The sequence below is a fragment of the Copadichromis virginalis genome, linkage group LG23 (genome assembly GCF_057382275.1).
Source record: "Copadichromis virginalis isolate Kocher_CV1m ecotype Utaka linkage group LG23, C_Virginalis_male_GT1.1, whole genome shotgun sequence".
In the NCBI taxonomy this organism is placed as follows: domain Eukaryota; kingdom Metazoa; phylum Chordata; class Actinopteri; order Cichliformes; family Cichlidae; genus Copadichromis; species Copadichromis virginalis.
In genome coordinates this window covers 15,828,850-15,854,896 of record NC_140639.1, presented here as the reverse complement: position 1 = coordinate 15,854,896, position 26,047 = coordinate 15,828,850, and the positions used below count along the sequence as shown (strand labels likewise).

At 39.2% G+C, this 26,047-nt stretch overlaps 1 protein-coding gene across 1 annotated transcript; it reads left to right on the top strand.

Moving 5' to 3' along the window:
- On the top strand, window positions 1–24,848 carry slc1a7b (solute carrier family 1 member 7b). The gene is made up of 10 exons (XM_085448176.1): window positions 1–120; window positions 3,750–3,965; window positions 14,106–14,148; window positions 14,249–14,480; window positions 14,596–14,695; window positions 17,701–17,934; window positions 18,796–18,990; window positions 21,941–22,075; window positions 22,191–22,290; window positions 23,874–24,848. The coding sequence occupies exons 1-10, from the start codon at window positions 77–79 to the stop codon at window positions 24,132–24,134; spliced, it is 1,560 nt and encodes a 519-aa protein (XP_085304302.1). The 5' UTR covers window positions 1–76; the 3' UTR covers window positions 24,135–24,848.
- Window positions 24,849–26,047: the final 1,199 nt, after the last annotated feature.

The window sequence follows — 26,047 nt, the reverse complement described above, 5'->3', positions numbered from 1 at the left end:
ATTACCCGTGACCATTATTTCTCTTCTCTTACCCTGACAGGAGGTGAAGTACTTTCAGTTTCCTGGTGAGCTACTAATGAGGATGCTGAAGATGCTGATTCTCCCACTCGTCGTGTCCAGGTACCTGCACGTCAGTACAGCTCTAACACAATGACCCAAATCACTACTTAACTTAGCATATCTAAAGTTTCCAGTAATGTATTCAGTCGGTTATTAAGACATACATACATTTACATTCTGCTGGTTTGGGATAATTGACATTGGAATCAAGTTTGACAAAATATGTGAATCTAAAATAAAATAAAAATAAAATGATATATGTACTTAATTTTAAGTCCATGTGAATAGAAAAAATAGAAAAATAATGTGATCAGCTGCTTACCTGTACTGCAAGTACAATAAACTGACAGTATTGTTTGCCTTTGATTCCTAGCTCCATTTGCGCTTGATCCATCGATTGAACAGTTCATCTCTGTTTCTTTGTTAGCTCATCGAGTATCCGGTCGTTAAGTCTCCTTAGCCGTGTCTGGGCCTAAACTCCGCTGCAGGTCCATATATCAAACGATCACTATGGCATTACTGAGAGTTGAAAAACTGTCTAAAGTCTTTCATCTTTAATAAAATGATCAGCGTTCTGCTCTACCAGGTGTAACAATTGAGTTTACCATCCAGGCATCCATGAAAACAGAATTTATGACATTTAACAGAGTTAGAAGTTAGCAGGAAGTTAGCTCACTAGCTTCTATCTAAATACAATATAGCATGTCCTGACTGCGGGGTTTTTGAAACAAATTAAAACGTACAGCTCTGTTATCACTTCCAACATAAATGAAGACAGAAAACTAAACAGCAGTGACGTTTGTAGGGTTACTGAAGTTTGGCTAGCTGGTATATAATGATGTGCTACGTGACCGCTAGCGACACAGCTATGTTAGCATAATATAAGCAAGCTAACTTTTTTTCCACTCGATAAAACTTAACGTGAGTGTTCTCGGTGGTCAGGAACAAATGTAATCACATGGCAGGATGCTGTAAAAGGACCAAACTTCAGCCAGGAGAACAACTGAGATAATCCATCCACAATACGAGGTTAGTCATTCATATACTGCTGCATGGGCTGGGCTGTAGTTACATCCTAAGGTTTTAAAAACTGAGCTTAAATAAATGATTAGCGGTAATAAAAGCCGAGGGAGGTCAACAGTGATCACTGACTGTTTTAGGAGCTTTTTGAGATCAAATAGAAGAAAATACAAAACATTAAACATGTTAACAACACAAAAGCCATATTAAACGCTACTACTTTAGACCCGGAAGTAGGATTCGTCACGTCATCACTTAACGACCGGATAAACACCAAAGCTCTCACAATGTGTTCTCACACAGTGCCTGCTTATTGCTTCTCTTTATCTTAGCTCCGTAATATTAGCCACTATTAAAATATAAACCAAAGATCAAGGTCAGAAGTCTGGAGGGGTGGTAGTAGCACAGGTTTATAAACCTCACTGCTTTTTTTGTCATGTCCTTTTTAGATTTGTTTTCACCAGCTTGTCACTTTTTGAATGTGGACGCTAAAAGCTGTCTGGTCGGTTTAGAAAGTCATTGTGGTTTGGGTTAAAGCACACTCTTTCACACCAGTAACCTTCATGTTGAAAAATTATGTGTTGGAAGTGGGCCCATCTTACTATCATAACACAGAGATAAGCCTGTGGTTTTGAAAAAAAGTACATTATTTTATCCACTGAGAGTGAAAACTTTGTTTCTCTCCACAGAAAAGCCCTCTTTAGACTCATGTCCATAAAAATTCTCCTTTTTTAAAATGTCAGTGTGCTGCCTGCACATCTTTACAGTTTGTTTCATCTGCTCCATCTTATCTAAACTTATCTCTATTGGAGCTTTGCTCATGAATCTGTTTATATACCAGTAAAATTACTAACAAACATCCCATGTAAGGAAATGCTGTTTATTATTCAACATAAAACTAGCTCACTGAATAAGATTTTGCATGGAAAAAATACATTTTAAAAGCATCCATTTATTTTCTTATTTACTGAGAAATACAAAACGTTTCTTCATTAATCTTGTTTTGAGAATTTGTATGCAGTTTAATCTTTGGTTTTGATGATGGTTCTTTAAAGATTTGTCTCATTGCATTTCTCTTTTGTTTGCTTTCACAGATGAAACTAACATTTTTACTTTGAGGAATTTACTTTGAACATTCAGTATGTAGGATATGTCTAAATGATCACCGTCCTATTCAGTAGCTTTTGGAGCTTCCGTCATTGTTTTAAGGGGAAATGAAACTGGGAAACAAACCACAGCTTCCTGCATTTGAGTCCAGTGTTTTAACTAGCCATCCAACCACCTGATGCTCTTCTCCTATGTGTCCTTTGCTCTTTGCTGTCCGAATACTTTTTTTTTGTGTTGCGTGTTGTTACTAGATCAAAATGTACTCGCATGTAACGTGGAAAAAATGTCACAGAAAAATATTAGAATTTTTTTTAATACTACCAGTGGCACCACTGCCAAAGCTTAATTTTTATGTATTTACCAATAATAGCTTTCAAACTTCTGAAGTGCTTTTTATTGTTATTCACTCTTAGAAACGTAACAAAATAATATAAATTAAAAACTAAAATGGTAACATTTATGAAACACAAAATTTGTGCTGCTGCTAAAACTTTGGAGTTTGAATAAATTCATATTCGGAATATAAATACCTTGTGTACTCCTAGTTCAGAAGGAAATATCTGAAAAGTCTGTCTGTTCACAGCATGCAATATGAAAGTATATTAATAGAAAGCTTAGTGGGAGAGAAAAGTGTGGTAGGAAAAGGTGCACAAGCAACAGGGATAACTGCAGCCTTGAGAGGATTGTCATGAAAAGTTATATTTTATTAAGTCCTAAATGAATTCAGATATTTAAAAGAAGACTTTCGAGCACTTTGTGCTTCCATTTGCTGAGAAGATTTATGGAGCAGCTGATTTTCTTTTCCACAGGACTTAGGACCTGTCCACGCCACCAAAACTACTACCAAATTCTTTACTGACGATGTTATTGCTGTGCTTGATTGGCCAAGCTGTGGTTTATTGCCAAGAAGATAATAAAAAAATACCCAACCCAACAAAGTACAGACAAACTGAATGTTGCAATCAAAGCAACCTGGGCTTCAGTAACACCTGAGCAGCGCCACAATCTGATAACCTCTATGCCACACCAGAGTATTATTTTGAATTTGCCAATCGGTCCATCCATCCAATTTCTTGCACTTATCCAATTCAGGGTCACAGGGGGAATGGAACCCAGCTACCATAGGGGCAGGGCACACCCTGTCTGTCAAAGGGCTAAAACAGTGACACAGACCACATTCACACTCACAGTCACATCTATGGGCAAATTAGAATCCCCAATTAACGCGACCCCACCAACTGAATGACTGGGCTGTGTTAGGAAGCTGGAGAGTACCCGGAGAGAACCCACACAGACATGCTAACTCCACACAGAAAGTCACAGCCAGATGGTGAATTCAAACCCATGAATGAACCATCGATCATCCAGGACCCTCACAGAACATTTTTGTTCTATGTACATATACTATTTGTGGCAAGAAAGAGCAAGTTATGTTGCATACCATTACAATTTTGATTGGTGGAATATTTAATCAGTGTTAGAAACGAGTATACAAATCCAGGTAACTCAGAGGTGGAAAGGTTAAAATGCATTCAGTCCAAACTTCTTGTTTTTTCTTTCAGTTTGATGTCGGGACTGGCAGCTCTCGATGCAAAATGTTCCAGTCGCCTCGGTCTGATCACAGTATCGTATTACCTGTGGACCACCTTTGTGGCTGTGATCGTGGGGATCATCATGGTCTCCATCATCCACCCAGGAGGTGCAGCCCAAAAAGAGGACTCTGAGGACAGCAGCAAACCCATCATGAGTTCTGCAGATGCACTCCTGGACCTGATCCGGTGAGATTAGAACATTTGTCTAAGTTTTCTGAAGAATTATCTCCAGGCCATGAATTACACACAAATGCGACTTTGACTCATTTGATGGCAGTAGAAACAAAGCACATACTGCTACAGTATGTGCTTTGTATGTGCTGAATTTAGCGTGTGCTGTGTGAGATGGCCAACAAAGGTGCGTTGGCTATCTCATGGATTGGAGATTATATATTGGAATTTCAGGAGCAGGACCAGGCCACCAAACACGCTCATTATGGATGTCATCTGTATATAGGTTCCCCCAGTTCTGCAAGCTGTTCATTCTCGTTTACGTGTCCCACCCTCCCTCCTTGTTCTCAATTTTTTAACTTCTTCACTCCTATGGGGATCTGCCAGGCCTGGGAGCCGTCGTCAGTCCCCTTCCAGGCCTTTCCCAAGCCGCAGCTCAGTTCATGTCCAAGCATTCACCTTTACCTACTAAAACGGTGACGTTGGCCCAGCTAGTGAATTTCTGTTCAGTTTAACCAGTGATTTAAGAATGAGGTTTGTTCTGTGGTCTTTACTTCATTCATGTAAACAAAGAGTCAAACTGAGTCAACACAGGCAGAGAAATCTCAACTTTTAGCATGGATACCAGACTCAAAAATACTGGCAAGATAGTGGAGGATAGGTACTCCAGGTCTTTTCTTTGAATCTTTCTCACAAACATGTAAACACCTGCCAAAATAATCAAAAGTTCCATTGCTGTAGTTCAAACTTCACCGTCTGTCTCGACAGCAGTGTTTTGACATGATGACACACACCCTGAAAACAGGTATATAGATTTTTTTTTTTAATAAAATAGCGTGGCAAGTTTCAAAAGTACGTTATTTCTTGGCGATTACTTTGAGCTAATAATTTAACCCACAATGGGTCGGTTAATGCTCCTCTCAGCTAGCGAAATTGCTTCTTTAATAATCAGAACAGATTTTATAACATAATTGGGAAATGGCTTTTACCGAGATCACCTTTTAACATGATAAACTTGCATTAGGTAACATAATGTGCCGGGGAACGGTGGCTGCTGAAAATGGGGCTCTGTACACCTACATAGATAATCCATTAAGAATCACAAAGTATTTATTTTACTTGTCATTTTTTTACATCATAAATAAAGAAATAGGAAATGTGCTTTTCTTTCAAAACTTGCAGATTTTAAAGTGACCCTAAACTAAGGGTAAGTAGGTGATGGTGTGTTTGTAGAGCAGACACAATCCTGACCGCACCCTAGTTTTTCAGGCTGTTCGGATTTGTAACAAATCCCGAGAGAGGATTAAACATATTGGTTGTCTTAAACTATTCAGTTCCCGTATTCTGGGATGACTTCATTGTTGACTAAAAACCATTTAATCTTCTTTAATAGAAGATGGTACTCAGTTTCTCATAAGCAGTATCTGTAAACAGGACTATTAACTGTCACCTGGCGTGTCTCTGTATCTGTTTGGTTTTCTAATCCAAGCATCTGATTTCAGGCTGTTTATTTGGATGGTGAGTCTGAAGCCAGTAATCAGAGCAGTGACCTTAAAAACTCTGTCAGTAAAAACTAACTAATGGAAGTGTGGCATGTGTTTGAGTTTTTGGAGTTGAAGTCTGCAGTTCCACAGTTTGACATTCAAATACAATACTATAGTCCTTAGTGCTTTTGTGTAAACTATATTGAAATCTATTTTAGACATTAAAAATACTGTATCGTATTCTGTTTTATTCGAGATATTTCCTTTATGTCAAGTTGTCTGCAGCCAGTAAAATTAATAGAATTAAACAGACAGATAATAATAGAAAAAAATGTCCATATTGCCATGTTATTTTGACATTTTTGACAAAACAAAACTCACATGTACGTAGTCTAACCAATCCAATATTACATTTAGAATAGAATAGAATAGAATAGCCTTTATTGTCATTGTACAGAGTACAACGAAATTGGAGTGCCACTCCCTTGGTGCAAGTTTCAATAATAAATATAAATGTTAAATATAAAAAGTACAAAAAAACAATCGTAAGTACTCAAACAATAGTATGTACAATATATACAGAATAGCAGCATAATATAATGACAGTGACGGTATGGAATAGGTTCAATTGTTTTTGTGCTTATTTACTACGGTGATAGCTCTGGGAAAGAAGCTATCCCTGAATCTGTTTGTCCTGGTTTTATGTGACCTGTACCGTCGGCCTGACGGTAATAGTTCAAACAGTTGGTTGCTGGGGTGAGAGTGGTCCTTGATGATATTGCCAGCTCTGCTGAGGTACCGAGAGTTTGCAGTGACCTCCAGGCTGGGCAGAGAGCAGCCAGTGATCTTCTGGGCTGTGTTGATGACCCTCTGCAGTACTTTCCTGTCTGCAGCTGAGCACCCTGCATACCATGTTGTTATGCCGTACGTTAGGATGCTCTCTATGGTGGCTCTGTAAAATGTCACCAGCAGCCTCTCCTCCAGGTTGTTCCTCCTGAGCACTCTCAGAAAGTGGAGACGCTGCTGGGCCTTTTTAACCACCGCCGTAGTATTTGCAGTCCAGGAGAGGTCATCAGATATCTGCACGCCCAGAAACCTCATGGAGTGTACCCTCTCCACACAGCTCCCGTGAATGTAAAGTGGGGCCGGGTCTGCTCTGCCCTTCCTGAAGTCCAAGATAAGTTCTTTAGTTTTCGTGGTGTTCAGTTGGAGGTTGTTAACTGAACACCACTCAGTCAGTCTGTTGACCTCATCTCTGTAGTCCGACTCATCCCCCCTTGAGATGAGTCCAACCACTGTGGTGTCATCCGCGAACTTTATGATGGTGTTTGAGAGATGGGTAGGGGAGCAGTCAGATGTGTAGAGCGTAAACAGGAGGGGACTCAAAACACATCCTTGTGGAGACCCGGTGCTGAGTGTGATGGTGCTGGACCGGTGGGGGCCGAGTCTGACAGACTGTGGTCTATTTGTCAGGAAGTCCTTGATCCAGAGGCAGATGGGGGTGGAGAGTCCCAGGTGAGACAGTTTCTGGACCAGGATCTCCGGGATGATATGATTGAATGCTGAGCTGAAGTCCAGAAAGAGCATTCTCACATAGCTTCCTCGGTGCTCCAGGTGACTCAGCGCAGTGTGGAGCACTATGGTGATAGCGTCCTCGGTGGAACGATTTGTCCTGTAGGCAAATTGGTGGGGGTCCAGAGTGGGAGGCAGACCGGCCCTGATGTGCTGACAGACCAGTCTCTCAAAGCACTTCATCACTACAGGCGTAAGTGTAAGTGTCCTGACAGGACAAGACTCAGCAGTCCACCTGCATCTTAAGGATAAAGGACACTCTTTCGAGGATGTCAATGTTCACATTTTGGACAGAGAGGACAGATGGTTTGAAAGAGGAGTGAAAGAAGCCATCTATGTCCACTGTGAGCGACCATCTTTGAACAGAGGCGGTGGTTTACGACGCCAACTGTCTGCCATCTATAATCCAGTTTTGAGTTCCCTCCCCAGACGCCTTAACGCCCACTCACATCCTGGGCCATCTGACCTCAGGAATTCGCATGATAAGGTGGGGCCAGGTTTCACAAAGAGCTCACCTGAAACTCTGGCTGATTGGGACCCACACCCAGTTTCACACCTTGGCTCAGGCGATTAGAGGATCATCAGGGGGTCCTTTTGTCCCTCTGTGGGGAGACACTCCCACTAGGTTTAAATCTGGGACTCTCCACCATTTGACCTTAGAACTGAAGAAGCTTCTCGGATGAGAGGTGAAACGTCTTCAAGCAACTTAAAGAAGTCCAGACGCTTTTCTTTGCAAGCTCCTTTGACATTAATGATGAATCAAATTATTTACTGTAGTTGAATCCAACATAATTTATTTAAGTTGATCCAACCCATGCAAATTACGTTAGTCCCACAAAAATACTTAATGCTGACAGAAAGCCATTTATTAATGTGAGAATCCTTCCCGTGATTATTTTAAGATCATTTTTTGGAGTGTTCAACAAAGTCTAGAGTTTGGATAACTAAAAAATTAATGGATTTATAAAAACTTTTACAGTTGTCACTCCATCCATCCTCTTATCTTTATTAGGTTCGTGGGGGGGCTGGAGGCTATCCCAGATGTTATAGGGCAAAAGGCAGGGTACACCCTGGACAAGTCGCCAAGTCTATCCCAGGGCTAACACAGAGAGACAATCAACCATTTGCACTCACATTCACACTTATCTGTAATTTAAAATCACCAATTAATCTGACCCCACTAACTACCTGTCTTTGGACTGTTGGAGTAAACCAGAGTACCCGGAGTGTCAAGAACTAAGGTTCACATGCAAAGATGGGGCCGAATACGAAATTCGCGGGAACTATGTATAGATTTATTTCTTTAACATAAACGATCAGGAACCACCAAGGAAACAAGAATATAACTCAAGCCGAGGAAATCGGGAACTGAAATGCCCTGGGAAGCTGTGATTGAGACCGTGGGAAGAATCAGAGTTGGGGGAGGGTGTCCGTGGGAAAAATCCTAGGAGCGAGAGTTCTCTCGCACACAGAACAGGCAGGACGACAGGCAGCGAATGTCTTCAACTGCCGGATGGCGACCGGGGCACAAGTGTGTAATATTAACACGGGTCAAAGAATACTTGAATAAACTCAGAGCTTAGGAGAGCCAAGTTACCACCAAGAGTGACTAACAGACTGGCATGGAGGAGCTGTCCGTGCTGGGTGAAATAGTCCTCCTGCAATTGCCTGGGATGGAATACAGGTGCAATGCCGGTGCCTGACCCGAGGGCATGGTCACCCAAACACTCCCCGGATACTGTTCTCACGGACCATGACACAGAGAGAACCCACGCAAGCACGGGGAGAACACACAAACACACAGAAACAGTGCTATGCATGATTTTTAACTGTGGGGGGAAACCAGAATACCCAGAGAGAAACCACTGCAAACTAGTCAGAACGTGGATTTGAACCCAGGACCTTCTTACTGTGAAGCAACAGCACTAACCACCATGCCAACAATCTAGGAAATACAGGAAAGCTATGATTTCCTGTATTTGATGCAGACTTTTTTTGTTTTTGTCCTTGACAGGTTAATCCACAATAAATAGCAATAGCATGCACGTGGTGTGTGTGTAGTTGTCTGCCTCTTATAACTCCAGTGATTTTCCTGCAGTTTGAAATCTTGTGCGATCTTGTGAATTTCATGAGTTCAGCAACTAACCACTCTCACTAGATTGTATCATGTCATCTCAACAAGAACAAATTAAGTTGTTGAATTTCATACAGATCCTTCATGATTTAATTACATTCATAGAAACATGAAATTATTGTGTTCAAATTACAAGTTGGACTTTTTAATGTAACAACCACCCAATTTACTTTTTTCGGTATACCAAAAAAAGTAGAGGTGGCTGCTCGACTTGACTGAGATGGATGCCTTCCTGAAACCACGATCCAAAGAGCGTGAGACTGAAACCCGTGCAGTGTCGCGGGATTTAACATTGCTATATTATTGACTTACTTCACTTGAACATGATATGAAGAATTTAATGCATATCATGTAGTTTCTACACTATACTTTAAAGCATGAGGCATTTGTGTTAAATACACGCAAGATGCTTACGTAAATCTAAGAGCTGGCCAATCCCTTTTTTTCAGTGTAACCATCACCCCACCAAGCTGTCAATCAGCACTAAAAGAAAAGTAGGAAAGCTATGATTACAAGGCTTGATACAGAATTTTCTTTCTTTTTTTGTCCTTGACAGGTGTGTGTATGCTTTTCAGCCTCTTATAACCCCAGTGGTTTGAAATCTCATATGACCTTGTGAATTTTCACGAGTCAAGGCAAATACCTACTCTTCCTAGTTTGTCATGTCATCTCAACAAGAATAAATAAAGTCACTGAATTTTATGCAGATCCTGCATGAATTAATTACATTTACCATAGAAACATGAAATTATTTTGTTCAAATTAAAGTTAGACTCCTGTAGATGTAACAACTACTCAATTTCATTTTTTTTTGAGTGTATCATTATGTCCTATTCTGAATTTCTAGAAAATACATGGCAGACCATTGGAGTGCATCTCGTTTGAGGTTTCTAACATTAGCAGCCTTCTTTTGAAATGTAAACTCTCCCCTTGATTTTAAAGTGAAGCCTGCGCTATTCATAGTGTATCAGTAATTCAAATGCAATTTCATTTTGTCAAATGTGCAAGTAATTAAAATTCTAAGTAAGGGCTGAGGTAAAGTGATGTTTTTTGGGATTATTATTATTATTATCAGACCTGATCAGACCTGAACATTAAGCGTGGTGTCTGTCTGGCAAAAGCATTGTTTTTCAAGTTACTTTTTGGAAAGCCAACCCCATGCTTGCATGAGAAGAAAGTTTAGCTTGAGCAACCAAAGGCAATTGGAAAGGGTTAAGGTGAGGTTTTGGTCAAGGTTTAAAAAAAACTGATGAAAATGAAACAGGATTATTACTCTAAACAACTTGAAAATGATGTGAGTTCAAGCTTCCCAAGTCGGTGCTTCCAACTTCTGAATTGCACAACTTCACCAACCGCAGGCAAACAATTCAATTTAGTTTGTTTAGATGAGAGCATAAATATCACTGCTTTGTATCAGACAACAGCCAAGGGTTTTTTTTACCCTGAAGTCATAATATGATATTCTTGTTTTTATTACGCACACTGTGTTCCAGCGTAAAAACCCAAGTTCAATTTGTTAATCTAATATTGATTTCAAAAATAGGAATGTAAATGTTTTAGAAAAAATGCTTGTTAGTACATAGTTTAATAAAGTGATAATCTTTAGTTGAGAGAACTTGGGTTTTTCACTTGCCAAGGAAACCGAGCCCACTGCATGTGTAGAAAGGAGACAGAGGAGTGGCTCAGTAATAATAATGAAAGTTGCAGATTTGCCTTTCCTGTTTTGCTCTTCTTTGTTTTATTTTTGTTTTTGTTTTGTATGATGTTTTTTTTTTTACTCATCTGTTGGCCTAAAAACAACCTTGCAGTTCATTCAAAATTATTCATGTTTTGAAAACAAGTGGGGAGTGACGAAAAGATCTCACTATTGCCAAAGCTTCAAATGGAAACATTTTGTCTGAACATGAAACACTGCCGGGTTTGACTAAACAGAGTATGAGTATGAATTTCTCTATATTAAGCATACGTGTAGGTTGAAAAACTACAATAATATACTGCAGTATCACTTTGTGTGAACCTTTTAACAAGAGAACATGCGATTCCTTAATTTTCTTTTTAAAGAGTTTTGAAGCCGATTTTGTAAGTTTTCTTTTTAGTTTGTGAATAGTTATGTTTGTGAATAACACATGCACGATGTGTTTTTTTGTTTTGGTCACAGAACACTGGATCGTCTCTACAGGGTGGGCCATTTATATGGATACACCGTAATAAAATGGGAATGGTTGGTGATATTAAAGTCCTGTTTGTGGCACATTAGTATATGTGAGGGGGCAAAATCTTCAAGATGGGTGGTGACCATGGTGGCCATTTAGAAGTCGGCCATCTTGGATACAACTTTTGTTTTTTCAATAGGAAGAGGGCCATGTGACACATCAAACTTATTGGTAATGTCACAAGAAAAACAATGGTGTGCTTGGTTTCAACGTAACTTTAGTCTTTCATGAGTTATTTACAAGTTTCTGACCACTTATAAAATGTGTTCCATGTGCTGCCCATTGTGTTAGATTGTCAATGCAACCCTCTTCTCCCACTCTTCACACACTGATAGCAACACCGCAGGAGAAATGCCAGCACAGGCATCCAGTATCCGTAGTTTCAGGTGCTGCACATCTCGTATCTTCACACCATAGACAATTGCCTTCAGATGACCCCAAAGATAAAAGTCTAAGGGGGTCAGATCGGGAGACCTTGTGGGCCATTCAACTGGCCCACGGCGACCAATCCACTTTCCAGAAAACTGTTCATCTAGGAATGCTCGGACCTGGCACCCATAATGTGGTGGTGCACCATCTTGCTGGAAGAACTCAGGGAACGTGCCAGCTTCAGTGCATAAAGAGGGAAACACATCAATTTCAAATATCCAGTGGCCTTGATGTTTCCATTGATGAAGAATGGACCCACTATCGTTGTACCCCATATACCACACCAAACCATCACTTTTGTTGTTCCAACAGTCTTGGAGGGATCCATCCAATGTGGGTTAGTGTCAGACCAATAGCGGTGGTTTTGTTTGTTAACTTCACCATTCACATAAAAGTTTGCCTCATCACTGAACAAAATCTTCTGCGTGAACTGAGGGTCCTGTTCCAATTTTTGTTTTGCCCATTCTGCAAATTCTGTGTGCCGATCTGGGTCATCCTCGATGAGATGCTGCAGTAGCTGGAGTTTGTAAGGGTGCCATTTGTGAGTAGCTAATATCCGCCGAAGGGATGTTCGACTAATGCCGCTCTCCAGTGACATGTGGCGAGTGCTACGCTGTGGGCTCTTGCTGAATGAAGCTAGGACAACCACTGATGTTTCTTCATTAGTGACAGTTTTCTTGCGTCCACATTTTGGCAAATCCAACACTGAACCAGTTTCACGAAACTTAGCAAGCAGTTTGCTAACTGTAGCATGGGAGATGGGTGGTCTTGTAGGGTGTCTTGCATTGAAATCTGCTGCAATGATCCGGTTACTGTGTTCACAGATATCAACACAATTTCGACCTGCTCCTAACGTGTTAACCTCTTCGACATGTCAATGGCTGTGAACAAAGAGAAACTTGTAAATAACTCATGAAAGAATAAAGTTACATTGAAACCAAGCCCACCATTGTTTTTCTTGTGACATTACCAATAAGTTTGATGTGTCACATGGCCCTCTTCCTATTGAAAAAACAAAAGTTGTATCCAAGATGGCCGACTTCTAAATGGCCAACATGGTCACCACCCATCTTGAGGAGTTTGCCCCCTCACATATACTAATGTGCCACAAACAGGACTTTAATATCACCAACCATTCCCATGTTAGTACGGTGTATCCATATAAATGGCCCACCCTGTATATCCGCTCTATATTTGATGAAGTGTGGGATTCCCTCAGGGTGTCCTTCAGAGGGTGCTTCAGGGGTACATTATTGTGGGCTGTGCTGTCCTTGTACAGCTACAGTGAGACCTTGGCTCTAAGCTCAGCCAAGGGGTAGAGGGTGTCAATTCGGTTGTCGCAGGTTCTAACAGATGATGTGGTTCTATTTGCTTTTTTTAGTGGTGACCTCCAGTATTCACTTTGCAGCAGAACGTGAAGCAGCGGGAATGACAATAAACCAATTAATCAAGTCTGAGGCTATGATTCTCGTTTGGGGTGCCAACTCTGGGGATGAGATACTGCCCCAAGTGATGGAGCTCAAGCATCTCAGGATCTTGTTCACAAGTGTGGGTAGGGTAGTCTGCAATGACAAAGATGCTGAGCTGATTTTTCAAAAAGAAAAGAGCCCTGAGTGTGAAAGTGAAGCTGATGATTTATCATTCAATCTGGTAGAGCACAAATAAATAAGATCACAGATACAATCAGCAGAAATGGGTTTCTTCCAAAGGGTGTTTGGGGTTTCCCTTAACAACAGGTCCTCCACATCAAAAAGAGTTGACTGAGCTGCTTTTGACGATGGCTTGTTGACCTGGAGATGGAGGCGAAGTGTTTTGGATATGTCCTCCTGGGAAAAATCCATGGGGCAAACTCTGGACACGTTGGAGAGAACAGTTCTCTTGACTTGTTTGGGAAAGCCTTTGCACCTTCTTGTAAGGAAGAGGTCATTGGTGAGAGGGATAATCAGCAGAAAATGGACGGATGAAATAATTATGTCTCCTGAGACTCCCTATCTTGGAAAAATTTCATGGTTTTATTTTCTCCATTACAGGCATCTGGCCTTCATTATTGCACAGTTTCAAAACGATGATAATTTTGTCCTTGGAATCAAGGACTAAATCACCCTAAAACATCTTCTCAGTATCTGACTCCATAAGAAAAGAGGAATGGATTAATATAGAAGAGAGTTCCTTTATGCAGATATTTCCAAAATAAGGTCACAGGAGGTCTACTGAGTTTGGTGTCTGTATGTATGCACTGCATTGGTCAGCTCAATTTTTTATTAGCTGGCATTGTGTTCAACCTTTTAGAACGATTCATTAAATGTATGCGCTTGCCTTGCAGCAACATGTTTCCAGCAAATCTGGTCCAGGCCACATTTCAGCAGGTATGACCTCTGATGACACAAACTGCAGTTTCAGATACAAAGGTTTACATTTTGTAGGACTTCTTTTATAAGAACAACTCTTTCTGTTCCTTGGCAACAGTATCGAACAAGCAGCAATTACATAATGAAGCCCAGACCGACAGTGCGTCAGGCCCAGTCAGAGTCCACCACACGGCGGGCACTCGTCTACGGTATTCAGGATGACAACGGAACCGACATCCAGAACTTTGCTCTTGACCTGACTCCGCCCCCTGATGTTCTCATACAGACACGAGAAGGAACAAGTGATGGAATGAACGTCCTTGGAATTGTTATTTTTTCAGCCACCATGGGTAAAAAAAATGCATTGTTCTTATCTGACATTTCTTGAATACATCTTGCCTGAAATAAAGAAATTTAAATGATTTTATCCATCATTGTTTCAGAGGTTTTTCTTTGTTTTCACAGGTATTATGTTAGGAAGGATGGGGCCAAATGGCAGTGCCTTGGTAAACTTCTGCCAGAGCCTGAATGAAGCTGTCCTTAGGATTGTCGCCATTGTTATATGGTAATTGTAAAGTATTATTTTTTCTACTTGAAAAAGCTATGAATGAAAGAATTTTCTAAGAAACATAACCAGCATCAGCCGTTTAGACAAGAACTCTACGTATTATCATCAGAATCAGGTTGAGACATGGTTAACCTTTCTTTCACTTTCTTTATTGGATGCTTCAAAGTGAGAATGAGTCTGAGTGCAAATAGCAAATTATTATTACCTAATTACAAAGGAATATCCAAGTAAATCATTTTCAGAGAAACTGTTCTATTAAAAAGAATCGTGACGAACCTGAACTGCCTTATAGTCAGGATGTTATTGTTTGGAGGATCTTATTCTGTGATTAGAAAGTGTTTATAGAGCCACAGCATCTTATACAGTTCCAATCAAAAGTTTAAGACCACTTGAAAAAAATGGCAAAAAATCACATTTTGCATGGTTAGAGCTTTAACGTGCAAGTAGAAGAAATGGGAGTGTGACAAGACTTTTTTTTAAGTATGCAATTTATTGAAAACAACACTTAAGTTGAAACAGGCTGATTTACAGCTGATCAAAAGTTTAGGATCCCCCCCCCCCCCCCCAAAAAAAAACAAACAAAAAAAAACAAACAAAACAAACCCCAAAAAAAAAAAAGATATCAAAGTTCCAAACATGAACTCCGTAACGAGTAGTTCCACCGTTATTGTTGATCAAACAACAGAATTAGAATGACAACAACGGATTTTGAACTAAATTAACAGAATTAGAATGACAAGAATGGAATTTGAATGAAAAGAACTGAATTAGAATGAAATTAACAAAATTTGAATGAGAAAAACAGAATTAGAATGACAAGAACGGAATTTGAATGAAAAGAACTGGATTAGAAGGAAAACAATGGCTTTTGAACGAAAACAACAGAATTTGAAAGAAAACAACAACATTTGAATGAAAAGAACTGGAATAGAATGACAAGAACGGAATTTGAATGAGAACAACAGAATTTGAATGAAAACAACAGAATTAGAATGAAAACAACAGAATTTGAATAAAAAGAACTGAACTAGAATGGAAACAACAAAATTTGAATGAAAAAACAGGATTAGAATGACAAAAACAGAATTTCAATGAAAACACCCAAAGTTGAAAGAAATCAACAAAATTTGAATGAAAACAGCAAAACTAGAGTGAAAATAACATAATTTGAATGAAAAGAACTGAATTAGAATGAAAACAACAAAATTTGAATGAAAAAACTGGTTTAGAATGAAGAGAACAGAATTTCAATGAGAACAGCAGAATTAGAATAACAAGAACGGAAGTTGAATGAAAGCACTGGAATTTGAAAGAAAACAACAAAATTTGAATGAAAACAACAACATTTGAATGAAAAGAACTGGACTAGAATGAAAAGAACTGATTTTGAACAAAAACAACAGAATTAGAATGACAAGGATAGAATTTGAATGAAAACATGGGGATTAGAATGAAGAATTTGAATGAAAAGAACTGAGTTTGAATGAAAAGAAAAGTTTTAGGATGAAAACAACGGAATTAGAATGAAAAGAAAAGAATTAGAATGACAACAACGGATTTTGAACTAAATTAACAGAATTAGAATAACAAGAACGGAATTTGAATGAAAACAGAAATTTGAATGAAAACAACAGAATTAGAATGAAAAGAACTGAACTAGAATTGAAACAACAACATTTGAATGAAAAAACAGGATTAGAATGAAGAGAATGGAATTTGAATGAAAACACCAGAAGTTGAAAGAAATCAACCAAATTTGAATGAAAACAACAGAACTAGAGTGAAAATAACATAATTTCAATGAAAAAACTCGCACGTAGAAAACATCTCAGGTGGGATCTGCTTGTCATGCAAGTAACGTTGGAAACCATCAGAACCATTAAGGTTACATTTTTTTCTCATCAGAGAATAAAACTTTCTTCCACCTTTCAATGTCCCATGATTGGAGCTCTCTTGCAAAATCCAAACGGTCAGTTCTGTGGCATTCAAGGAGACGAAGCATTTAAAGCCGTTTTTAAAGCCCTTCGGTCTCAGATGCCCTCTGATGGCTATGGGGCTGCAGTCAGAACCAATAATGGTCTTAATTTGGGTCAAGGATCGTCCAGTGTCTTGATGGACAGCCAATTGGATCCTCCGGCTCAGTGCTGGATAAATTTTGGCGGGTCTTCCAGAATCATTTAAAAAATTCGAAATGACTGTCTGTGTGTGAGAAACTCTGCTTATGCTCAACTCTGTTAGTTCAACATCAGAATGTCATGACAGTGTGACTACCTGACAGAAAATGACAATGAATCCAAATTTTTGCATAGATTTGGGCTTGTAAAGGCATGTGGTACTAAACTTTTGATCAGCTGTTAAACAGCTGTTAAACTGTTTCAGTTTAAGCATTCTTTTCAATGAATTGAATACTCAAAAAATGTTTTGTCTCACTCCCATTCCTTCTTGTTGCATGTTAAAGCTCTATGCTATATTTGGAACCTTGTTAAGATCGAACCATGCAAAATATAATTTTTTGCCATTTTTCAAGTGGTCTTATACTTTTGATCGGGACTGTATATGCACATTAATAAATATTAAAAATGTGTCAATCTAATATCTACACATTAAGTAGGATTAATTCCACCATTATAATCTGGTCATTTATCCTAGTATATTATGTTATGTGTATGCAGGTATATTGTAATTTAATAGTTTTTTCAGAGAAAGAAAAAATAAAGGATTTAGTCTTAGACAATCCTGTCACTCTTACTTTTAAAGCTCAATTGCTAAAACTAACTAGCTCCTTCTTGTCTAGATTTCTTGTCTGGTTGTCATTCAGCTGACTGATGGTTGGACAGACTGCACGCATATGTTCACATGCCCCTAATCTAATTTTTTTTTTTAAAAGGACATTGGTGTTTCTTAGTGTAAAACTCTGTGTATGGCTTCTTTTCTCCCACCATCTCATAAAATCTAAGACTTATAACTGTCATTTTGACACTTGATTGTCTTCATCTCCTCAGGTATTTTCCATTTGGTATTGTTTTCCTGGTGGCTGGAAAGATCCTGGAAATGAGTGATCCCTCAGCCATGGGGAAGAAGCTCGGTTTCTATGCCATCACTGTGGTGTTTGGTTTGGTGCTGCACGGCTTGTTTATCCTGCCTGCTATGTACTTCTTCATCACCAAAAAGAGTCCCATTGTTTACATACGGGGAATCTTGCAAGCCCTGCTCATTGCACTGGCAACCTCCTCCAGGTAAAGAAACTTATTATAGAGAGAATGAATGCGTTACAAAAGGAAAACATCAGTAACTCATTTTATCATCTCATATGTGAGTCAAAATAAAACATCCCCGAGTCTTAACAACACTTATTCTTTTCTTCCTTTTTACTGGAACCTTTACTGTGAAAAATCTCAAAGGGCTGTTGGCTGATCAGAAAACATCTGGTGTGTGGGAAGAGAGGGAAAAGTAAAAGAGCATTCCACGTGTCTTTAAACAGACTCCACTGATGCTTGTGTATCATGTGTGCATGCTGACAGATCATATTCTATAACAAAAACAGGCTTTAGTTTTAATTTAGATGACCATGTCAGTGTTTTTGCATGTATTTGGCAGACATTGTGTTTGCTGTGGTAGATCTGTGACTGCCTTCATTTGTATCTCGTGTGTAAACGAATGAAAACAAGTTGTAGGTAGGGAAGCTCTAAAGTGAAAAACACAACAGTATACTTTAGAAAATGCACCTCAACAATATGTGATTTGACATAAACTGGTTAAACCTCTCCAAAAGCACTGCTATGGTCTATTAATGTTTTCTATTCTATTTTCTATTCAGTTTTAAACAAATCATTCCTTGTTGCATACGCAGACTGACAAAGACGGAGTTCTTCTGAGGTCTTTGGGGTCAGATTGGCTTCATCACGCATGCATGTGTTTGCTAGACTCAGATTAGTAAAAAGCATCTGCTGCATGCTGTCATGCAAAGCATTATTATTCTTAGTCAGCATGAATGAACAGATTGTGTTTGTTTGCATGCATACCTGAGAGAAATTAGGAGGCTTCATATTTATTTTTTTATTAGCTGTCCTCTCTGTCTTTTTCTTCGTTTTCCTCAGCTCAGCCACTTTGCCTATAACCTTCAAGTGCCTCTTAGAGAACAACCACATTGACCGTCGCATCATCCGTTTCGTGCTACCCGTGGGTGCAACCATCAATATGGACGGCACCGCTCTCTATGAGGCTGTTGCAGCAATATTCATTGCACAAGTTAATAATTATGAGCTGGACTTCGGTCAGATCATCACCATCAGGTCAGTAAACCTTTTTTAAATGTAATTTTAATTGACTTTATTTATTTTGACAAAGCCATGTAAGTATCATTGAATATTTTTAGTCATTCATATGCTTTACATTAATCACGCTGGAAGTCCTGTTCTGATCAGAGGGCTGCACTAACTCAGAGCAAGCATCACCTTCTGTGTCAAACTTAACCACCTTTCATGTCAAGGATCATCTCTGGTGGTTAGACCTCGGTGTCAGGCTTAATGACCGAACAGCAGGTTTCAATTGAAGGGCTTGCAGTGTCCAAAACAGAAGGTATTTATCTTGCAGTGCACCACGAATTTGTTCAGGAGGTGGTGAGGAGATTTAGTGTACCATCCTGCGTTTTCTGAGGAAAAACATTCGCTACAAACCACCTGAACTGTGATACGTAAAATCGTGTTTTACGTATCACACAACACACTGAAGTTGCAGGAGTGGGTTTTTTTGCCACATCAACACAATGCTCATCACCACAACACCCTGTTCATCAGATTTGTCTCTCAGGGACTTATTTTCCTTTCACAAAATAAAATTCAAGTTGAAGAGTTTCAATTTTAGACAGTTGTCAGCAGCTGAAATCTGTTTATAATGCTGCTTTATGTTTTTGTGTTGAAGCTGAAAAAATGTTTGAAAGCCCATCCCAGTGATTCACTGTTGCAGCAGAGAGCTGCTCAAGCACAGCAATGGATGCACGTAAAAGAATGGCTCATCATGCTGATCATCACAGAGACTCAAGCTCGAGAAAGAATACGCTGATGAATGTATTATTGTGCCTGCTGGTGTGAATGACAGCCAGACCTCAGGCTTCGCCGAAGTGAGAGGCTGCAACTTCTGAAGGGACTTTTTAAATAGATTGTTCCAGCGTAATTCATCAACCACATCAAACTATGGGCTAAAAACTAAGCTCAGTAGCCACACATGTAGTTTTAATTGTCTGTCATATCAGACTACTATGTGTAAAATGATGCTCACAGTGAACATTGCTGTTGGATAGTTGGTTTTGGAGCTTTATAAGGGAAATGTAGACTTCTACCAACAAATCTATTGAAGCATACTGATGCCTTCAAGATTAAAACAAAAAAAGAAGAAGTAGATAAAATAAGTTTCCCTTTAACCACTACTTATAAACACTATTTCTGTGTGGGAAACAACATCTACTGGTGCTGAACATGCAGAGGAGCTTGCTGGAAGACAGATGTGGAAAAATAAATCACAGAAAACAAACAAGGGCTTATAACAGACGGAAATAAATAAAAATAACAAATAAATGGCTTGCTGGCATTCCTTGAGATAATAAATATAATAAATGAGATGAAGTAAACCAACACTCTAATACATTTTCTCAGTCAAGTGTCTCATTTCCCTGTGGACTCTGCTGGTGATAAGAAACAAGTACTACAGAGAACTACAGGCTCCCATGGTCTGGTTGACAAAATGCTGATGGAGGATACTGTCTTTCTGAGATTCTTTAGAAAAAGCAAAGAAAAGTAGAACTTTTCTCAAATTCAGTATTAGTGTAAGAGGCTGGCCCTGCAGATGCTTTCTTCCTGTTTAAGGAATCTTTGAGCTTCTCTCATTCCTCTAATTTCTACACTTCTAAAACATATGGAGGACAGAGGAGAGAAGAGGCTTCTGTAGGAACTATAACCAAGGATGCACAGATGTATCTTTTGCTGAAGTGTCTTTACCTTCAACTCTTTCACATTGTGTAATGTTGTGAAAATAATTAAAAGTGGCTGTAAAGAAAAAAATAAAAAATGCCATGGGCACTGTTACCCCTGTGTACACCTATATATGGGCTATAATAAAATTATTTATGACGCAGGTGTATAATACATCATGTTTAATTGGTTTTCATTGCTTTAAAATGAGGCTCCAAATGCCTGTTTCCTTGACTCCTCGCTCCTTGTGTTGTCTCATTGCCTCCTCTGCTCAGATCTGTGGTAGAAGGAACTAACATGTGAAAACTGAAAACTTTGTAAATCTCTGCATGAGAACCAGTTTTTCCATAAAATTAGAAAAATTGACAAGCGGAGGACAAAGGAAGGCTGTCATTAGCCAGAGTACGCTTTTATAGATGTAGTATAAACATGACAGCTTATCACTTATCACTGAAGAGCCACGTGGCCTCAATAAACCAGTATATTCCCGTGATATCATGGTTGAGTTTCTGACCCTAACTCCCATTTCATCATTTCACCCCAGACTGTGGTGTAGTGAGTTGTGGGATCATCTCTTCGTCAAACTCTGGAGCTGCACCAGATATCCGATGTGCCAACATTTTACACCAGATAAGAGGCTTCCCAATTAGACAGTTGCCTTAGAGACATTATTAACATTATTGTGTACTTTTGGGGCCAGGCTCACCTTGAGATATAATCCACAAAACAAATTAGGCAAGAAGAGTCTTTAATTTACTTTAAAGTATTTGCATTCAGCACAAAAATGAACTAAACACAACAAATCCTGATGAACAAAAATAGATGGAAAAATGAATTAGAACCACCACATATGGGGGGGAAAACAATCAGTAAAAGTATGTGAGAATATCAGGACTATATTTGAAGTTAAAATTCCACAACAGTTGATGTCATGGACCAATACCTCTGTCACAGAAACATCTTCTTTCAGCTGCTCCCTTCAGGGGTCTCCACAGTGGATGATCTGACTCCGTCTCACCCTTTGTCTAGCTTCCTCTTCTCTAACACTAACCCTCTGGGTTACTCAGGGAGTCTGGTTGGCATAAATGCAAATTGAAAGCATTCTTTGTCACTTTAGGGGTTTATTTGGACAAAGAAGCAGTTTTTAAAGTAGAGCTGTTCTGCTTTGCCATATTTTCTGTCACACGTGTACTGTTTCAGCAGAAGAAGTCGTCCACTTTATATTTGTCATCAGCTTTTTTACTTTAATTAACTTCACCTCCCATCTCTCCAACAGCATCACTGCTACTGCAGCCAGCATAGGTGCAGCAGGAATACCACAAGCTGGGCTGGTCACCATGGTGATAGTGCTAACATCTGTTGGTCTGCCAACTGACGACATCACTCTCATCATTGCAGTGGACTGGGCATTGTAAGTTGCATATCACTTCTAAAATGTATTAAAGATCCAAACCGACAACAGCTCTACTGACTCGATTTCTATCGGTCCAAATAAAAAGTGTCTTAAATGTCTTCTTCTTTTACAGAGACAGATTTCGCACCATGGTCAATGTAATGGGGGATGCTTTGGCCACAGGCATCATGGCACACATCTGCAGAAAAGACTTCATGAAAGAGGGAGATGGGGTGAGTTTTAATGACAATATGTTTCAAAGGACTTGGGTAATTGGGGTGATTGAGCCCATAGTTTGCTTCTTGGGGCTGAAAACGTTATTAGTTCTGTTTCACGCATTTTTAGAGATTTGGCTAAGTAGTAGGCATTTAGAAGAAACTGAAGATTTAAGTGTGTATTTACTATAATTTTAGGTTTAGCCCCTCCCTACTTTCATCAAATCATTTGCAATCCTTTAGACAGCAATTACAACCCCAGTTCCAAAACGTTGACATGGTGTATAAAATGCAAATAAGACAGAATGAAATGATTCACAAGATTCCCATAAACCTTTAAGCTGAGAAAAGTGAGCAGCACTAAAAAGAAACAGCTGGAGGAACATTTTGCATCTAATTGGGTTAACTGGCAACTGATCAGTGCCATTGGGTATAAAGAGAGAATCTTAGAGAGTTTCTCAGAAGTAAAGAAGGGCAGAGGCTCCCTAATCTGCAAAATAATGCATGTAGAAATGTGAGAATATCTCATCATCTGCAGCACATAATAAAAATCTAATATTCAAAGTCAGAATATTCAGAATCTGGGGACAGGTCTGAAAATGAGTAGTGGATGACTATGATTTTCAGGACCTGGGGCAGCACTTCATTAAAAACAGACATGATTAATACTACATAGGCTTAGGAACACTTCCAGAAATCACTCTCTAAACACAATTCAACATGCCATTCACAAATGTAGGTTAAAGCTGTATCATGCAAAGATGAAGGCGCATGTGAACATGATCAGAATAGCCAATTCTGATGGTGCCTTTCCAGATGTGAAAGCATCACCATCAATGCTGAAAGGTATGTAAAGGTCTTAGAGCAATATATCCTCCCGTCCAGACACTCCATGCCTTTCACCAGTTGAAAGCATGTGGAATTCAGTAAAAGGACTGGATGTTAGAGTCCCTGATATTGCATTGCTTTATATGGAGAGAATCTTGAGGGGTGGCTGTTATGAGGAAAGGCAGCCCAGAAACTTTACCAGCAGCACACATCGTTGTGTGCCTCAACATTTTTATTTTTTTCATTGGGGTTGTAATTGAACAGTACAAAACGGCAGTGACTAATAATGAAATCTGATTTGTTAGTTGTTGTTGATGTTAGTTGACTGACTGATGCTCTGTGCAGGACGCGCCCCGCCTCTCATCCTATCACAGCTTCAGTCACCCTGAGTTTGACAAGTGGTTTAGAAAACTGATACAATAATTCAAAAATACTTCTATTGAAGGTAATTGGGGTTTAAATGGCTTCCAAATCTTTTGTGCACGTTTTACACAACATACAAAGATTTTGGAGACTGAGCTAAAAAAAAAAAAATTGCACACAATTGATGAACATTTAAATAATGGGAAAAAATAATCTAATAATTTCATTATTTATTTTTGCCATTGGAAAAATGTATTTGTTAAAAACTAAAATGTATTACAACCACAAGAAGTGGCACTTCAATAGCCTTGGATCATTTTTCCTTTTCAACCTTTGGTTTCCTTAACAAAGAGAACCTTCTGAGCACTCCAGATTTTTTCAAGTAGTCCCATATATTATCCAATCTACAGGTACCTTTGATCTGTGAGACCAAAACAGCAATGAGCACCCCTCCTGTGATGAACTGCCACACCAACAATGGCAACTGCCGACCCCCTCCTTTAGGGGTCAAACACCAGTTCATCCCTCCTGAAGTGGCTCAACTCATACAACTGGAGGAGGGCGTTCGGCCGCTTTCAGACAGGAAGAAACCTCCAATTCCTCCGAGACATCTGAAGAAGAGCAAAGAACACTGCACTATAGATATGAATGGCCTTGAGACCAATGTATAGCCTCCTCTAGCAGTTTGAATGGTTCTCTGTAAGTTATGCTGAAAGGAGCGCAGCAGCAAAGGACACCCGTGCAGGCAGAAGGACAATACAGATGAGCTCATCTAGCTCCACAAAAACCTTTTAAAGCAAAGCAGTTGCAAAAGACTCCACAATAGCGCATTTACAGTGGAATTTATGGCAACACAAGGACAATGATACGATTTCTATTATAAAATTTGTCCTTGGTCCTGTACCTGCTATTACTTGCATTGATTCAATAATTTTTATTTGATATATACATTTTTTATGACTTTTTGTTTTTGTTTTGTTTTTTGACAATGTATTTTTTTGTACTGCTGTACTGCAAGCAGCCAGCTGTTTGCATTATAAAAGATGAGACAGGATGTCTGCTTGGAGCTAAATGATCAGGAGGCAAAGTGAAATGCACACATTTTTTAAGTTTGCCTTAACAAAGCTGGTGGTGCTAGGCTGATGGTTATTATGGGACAAGAGGAAGTTGAGTGAACTGAATTTGTACCCACCCCTGTAGTGATGTTATAACTTTGATATGTGTTTAAAACAGAGATTAGAACTGTTTTATGTGTTTGAACAGCCTCAGGATCATTTGATTTAATTAAGCTTTCTGGCATATTAGCAGCCTGAAAACATCCACTAGTAATTTAATTAAATGTTTGTCAGTTGACTTGATATCAAACAGAAATTGGCACATTTCAATAAAACATTAAGTTACTAACCAGCTCTTCCATTTCTGCTGTGTTAGTTGGTTATTTTTTTCTCATTTATGTAGTGAGCCAATAAAGCACTGGGGGAGCTTCCTCCTGTCAATACCCAACCTAAATTATTTCACCCAATCCCAACTCCAGTAGAAGAAGGGGATGGAAAACTACATGCCTTGTTCCATCTGGAAACGCATCTAAAAGTTGAGCTATTTAAAGGAGTTCAATAGTCAGATTTGGGTAACTTATGCTACAATTAAATTAACACACATGTAAAACACACATGTAAAAAAAATGTTTTTGTAAAGTGACCTATATAAGTGTATCACTCACACTGGTTAGCAGCGTTGGGAAGGTTACTTTTAAAATGTATTCCACTACAGATTACAGAATACATGCCCCAAAATGTATTCTGTAACGTATTCCGTTACGTTACTTAATGACAGTAACGTATTCTGAATACTTTGGATTACTTAATATATTATCATGCTTTTTACAACTACGTGAATGTACTATTGCTGTGTGATTTATTACTATTACCGAAGGTCCGCGACTCCGAACTGTAGTAAAGGGACCTCTGACTAATACGGCGGGTTCATGTCGGGCTCTCTCTCACCCAGGAGGCACACAGTCGCAGAGAGAGAGAGCGCTGCCGCCTGGAACAACAGAACATAGCTGTCAAACAAACCCAAACAACCCGTGACAATATGAAACAGGAAAGTACCGCAGTGTAATCCATTTATTTCAACAAAGTAACTGTATTCTAAATACCACCTTTTTAAATGGTAACTGTAATGGAATACAGTTACTCATATTTTGTATTTTAAATACGTAATGGCGGTACATGTATTCCGTTACTCCCCAACACTGCTGGTTAGTGACACACCCCACCACCACAGCTGTCTATTCCTCGACTACTGGAGGTTACTGGCTGTTACTGGGTGACAGCCAGTAGGGAGCAAACACTTGCTAATTCACCACAGGGAGATGAAACTTGAATAAGTGAAAGAAATCAGTCAGAGACATCTTTGAATGGAAATTAAGATCGCAATATGTTGCACGGGCCTGGATATTCACGCCATTTTCCTTCACTAAAATATCTATATAACAACTGCAAAGACAGTCTAAGTTGCAACTAACTAGCAACAAACACCCTGACCGACTGTTCATGTCATTTTACTCTAGTTAATAATAAGC

Coding starts and splice junctions, on each gene's coding strand:
- slc1a7b (XM_085448176.1), top strand. CDS start 77: ATGAGGATGCTGAAGATGCTGATTCTCCCACTCGTCGTGTCCAG. Junction 14,696..17,700: donor ATTGTCGCCATTGTTATATG/GTAATTGTAAAG, acceptor TCATCTCCTCAG/GTATTTTCCATTTGGTATTG. Junction 17,935..18,795: donor GCACTGGCAACCTCCTCCAG/GTAAAGAAACTT, acceptor CGTTTTCCTCAG/CTCAGCCACTTTGCCTATAA.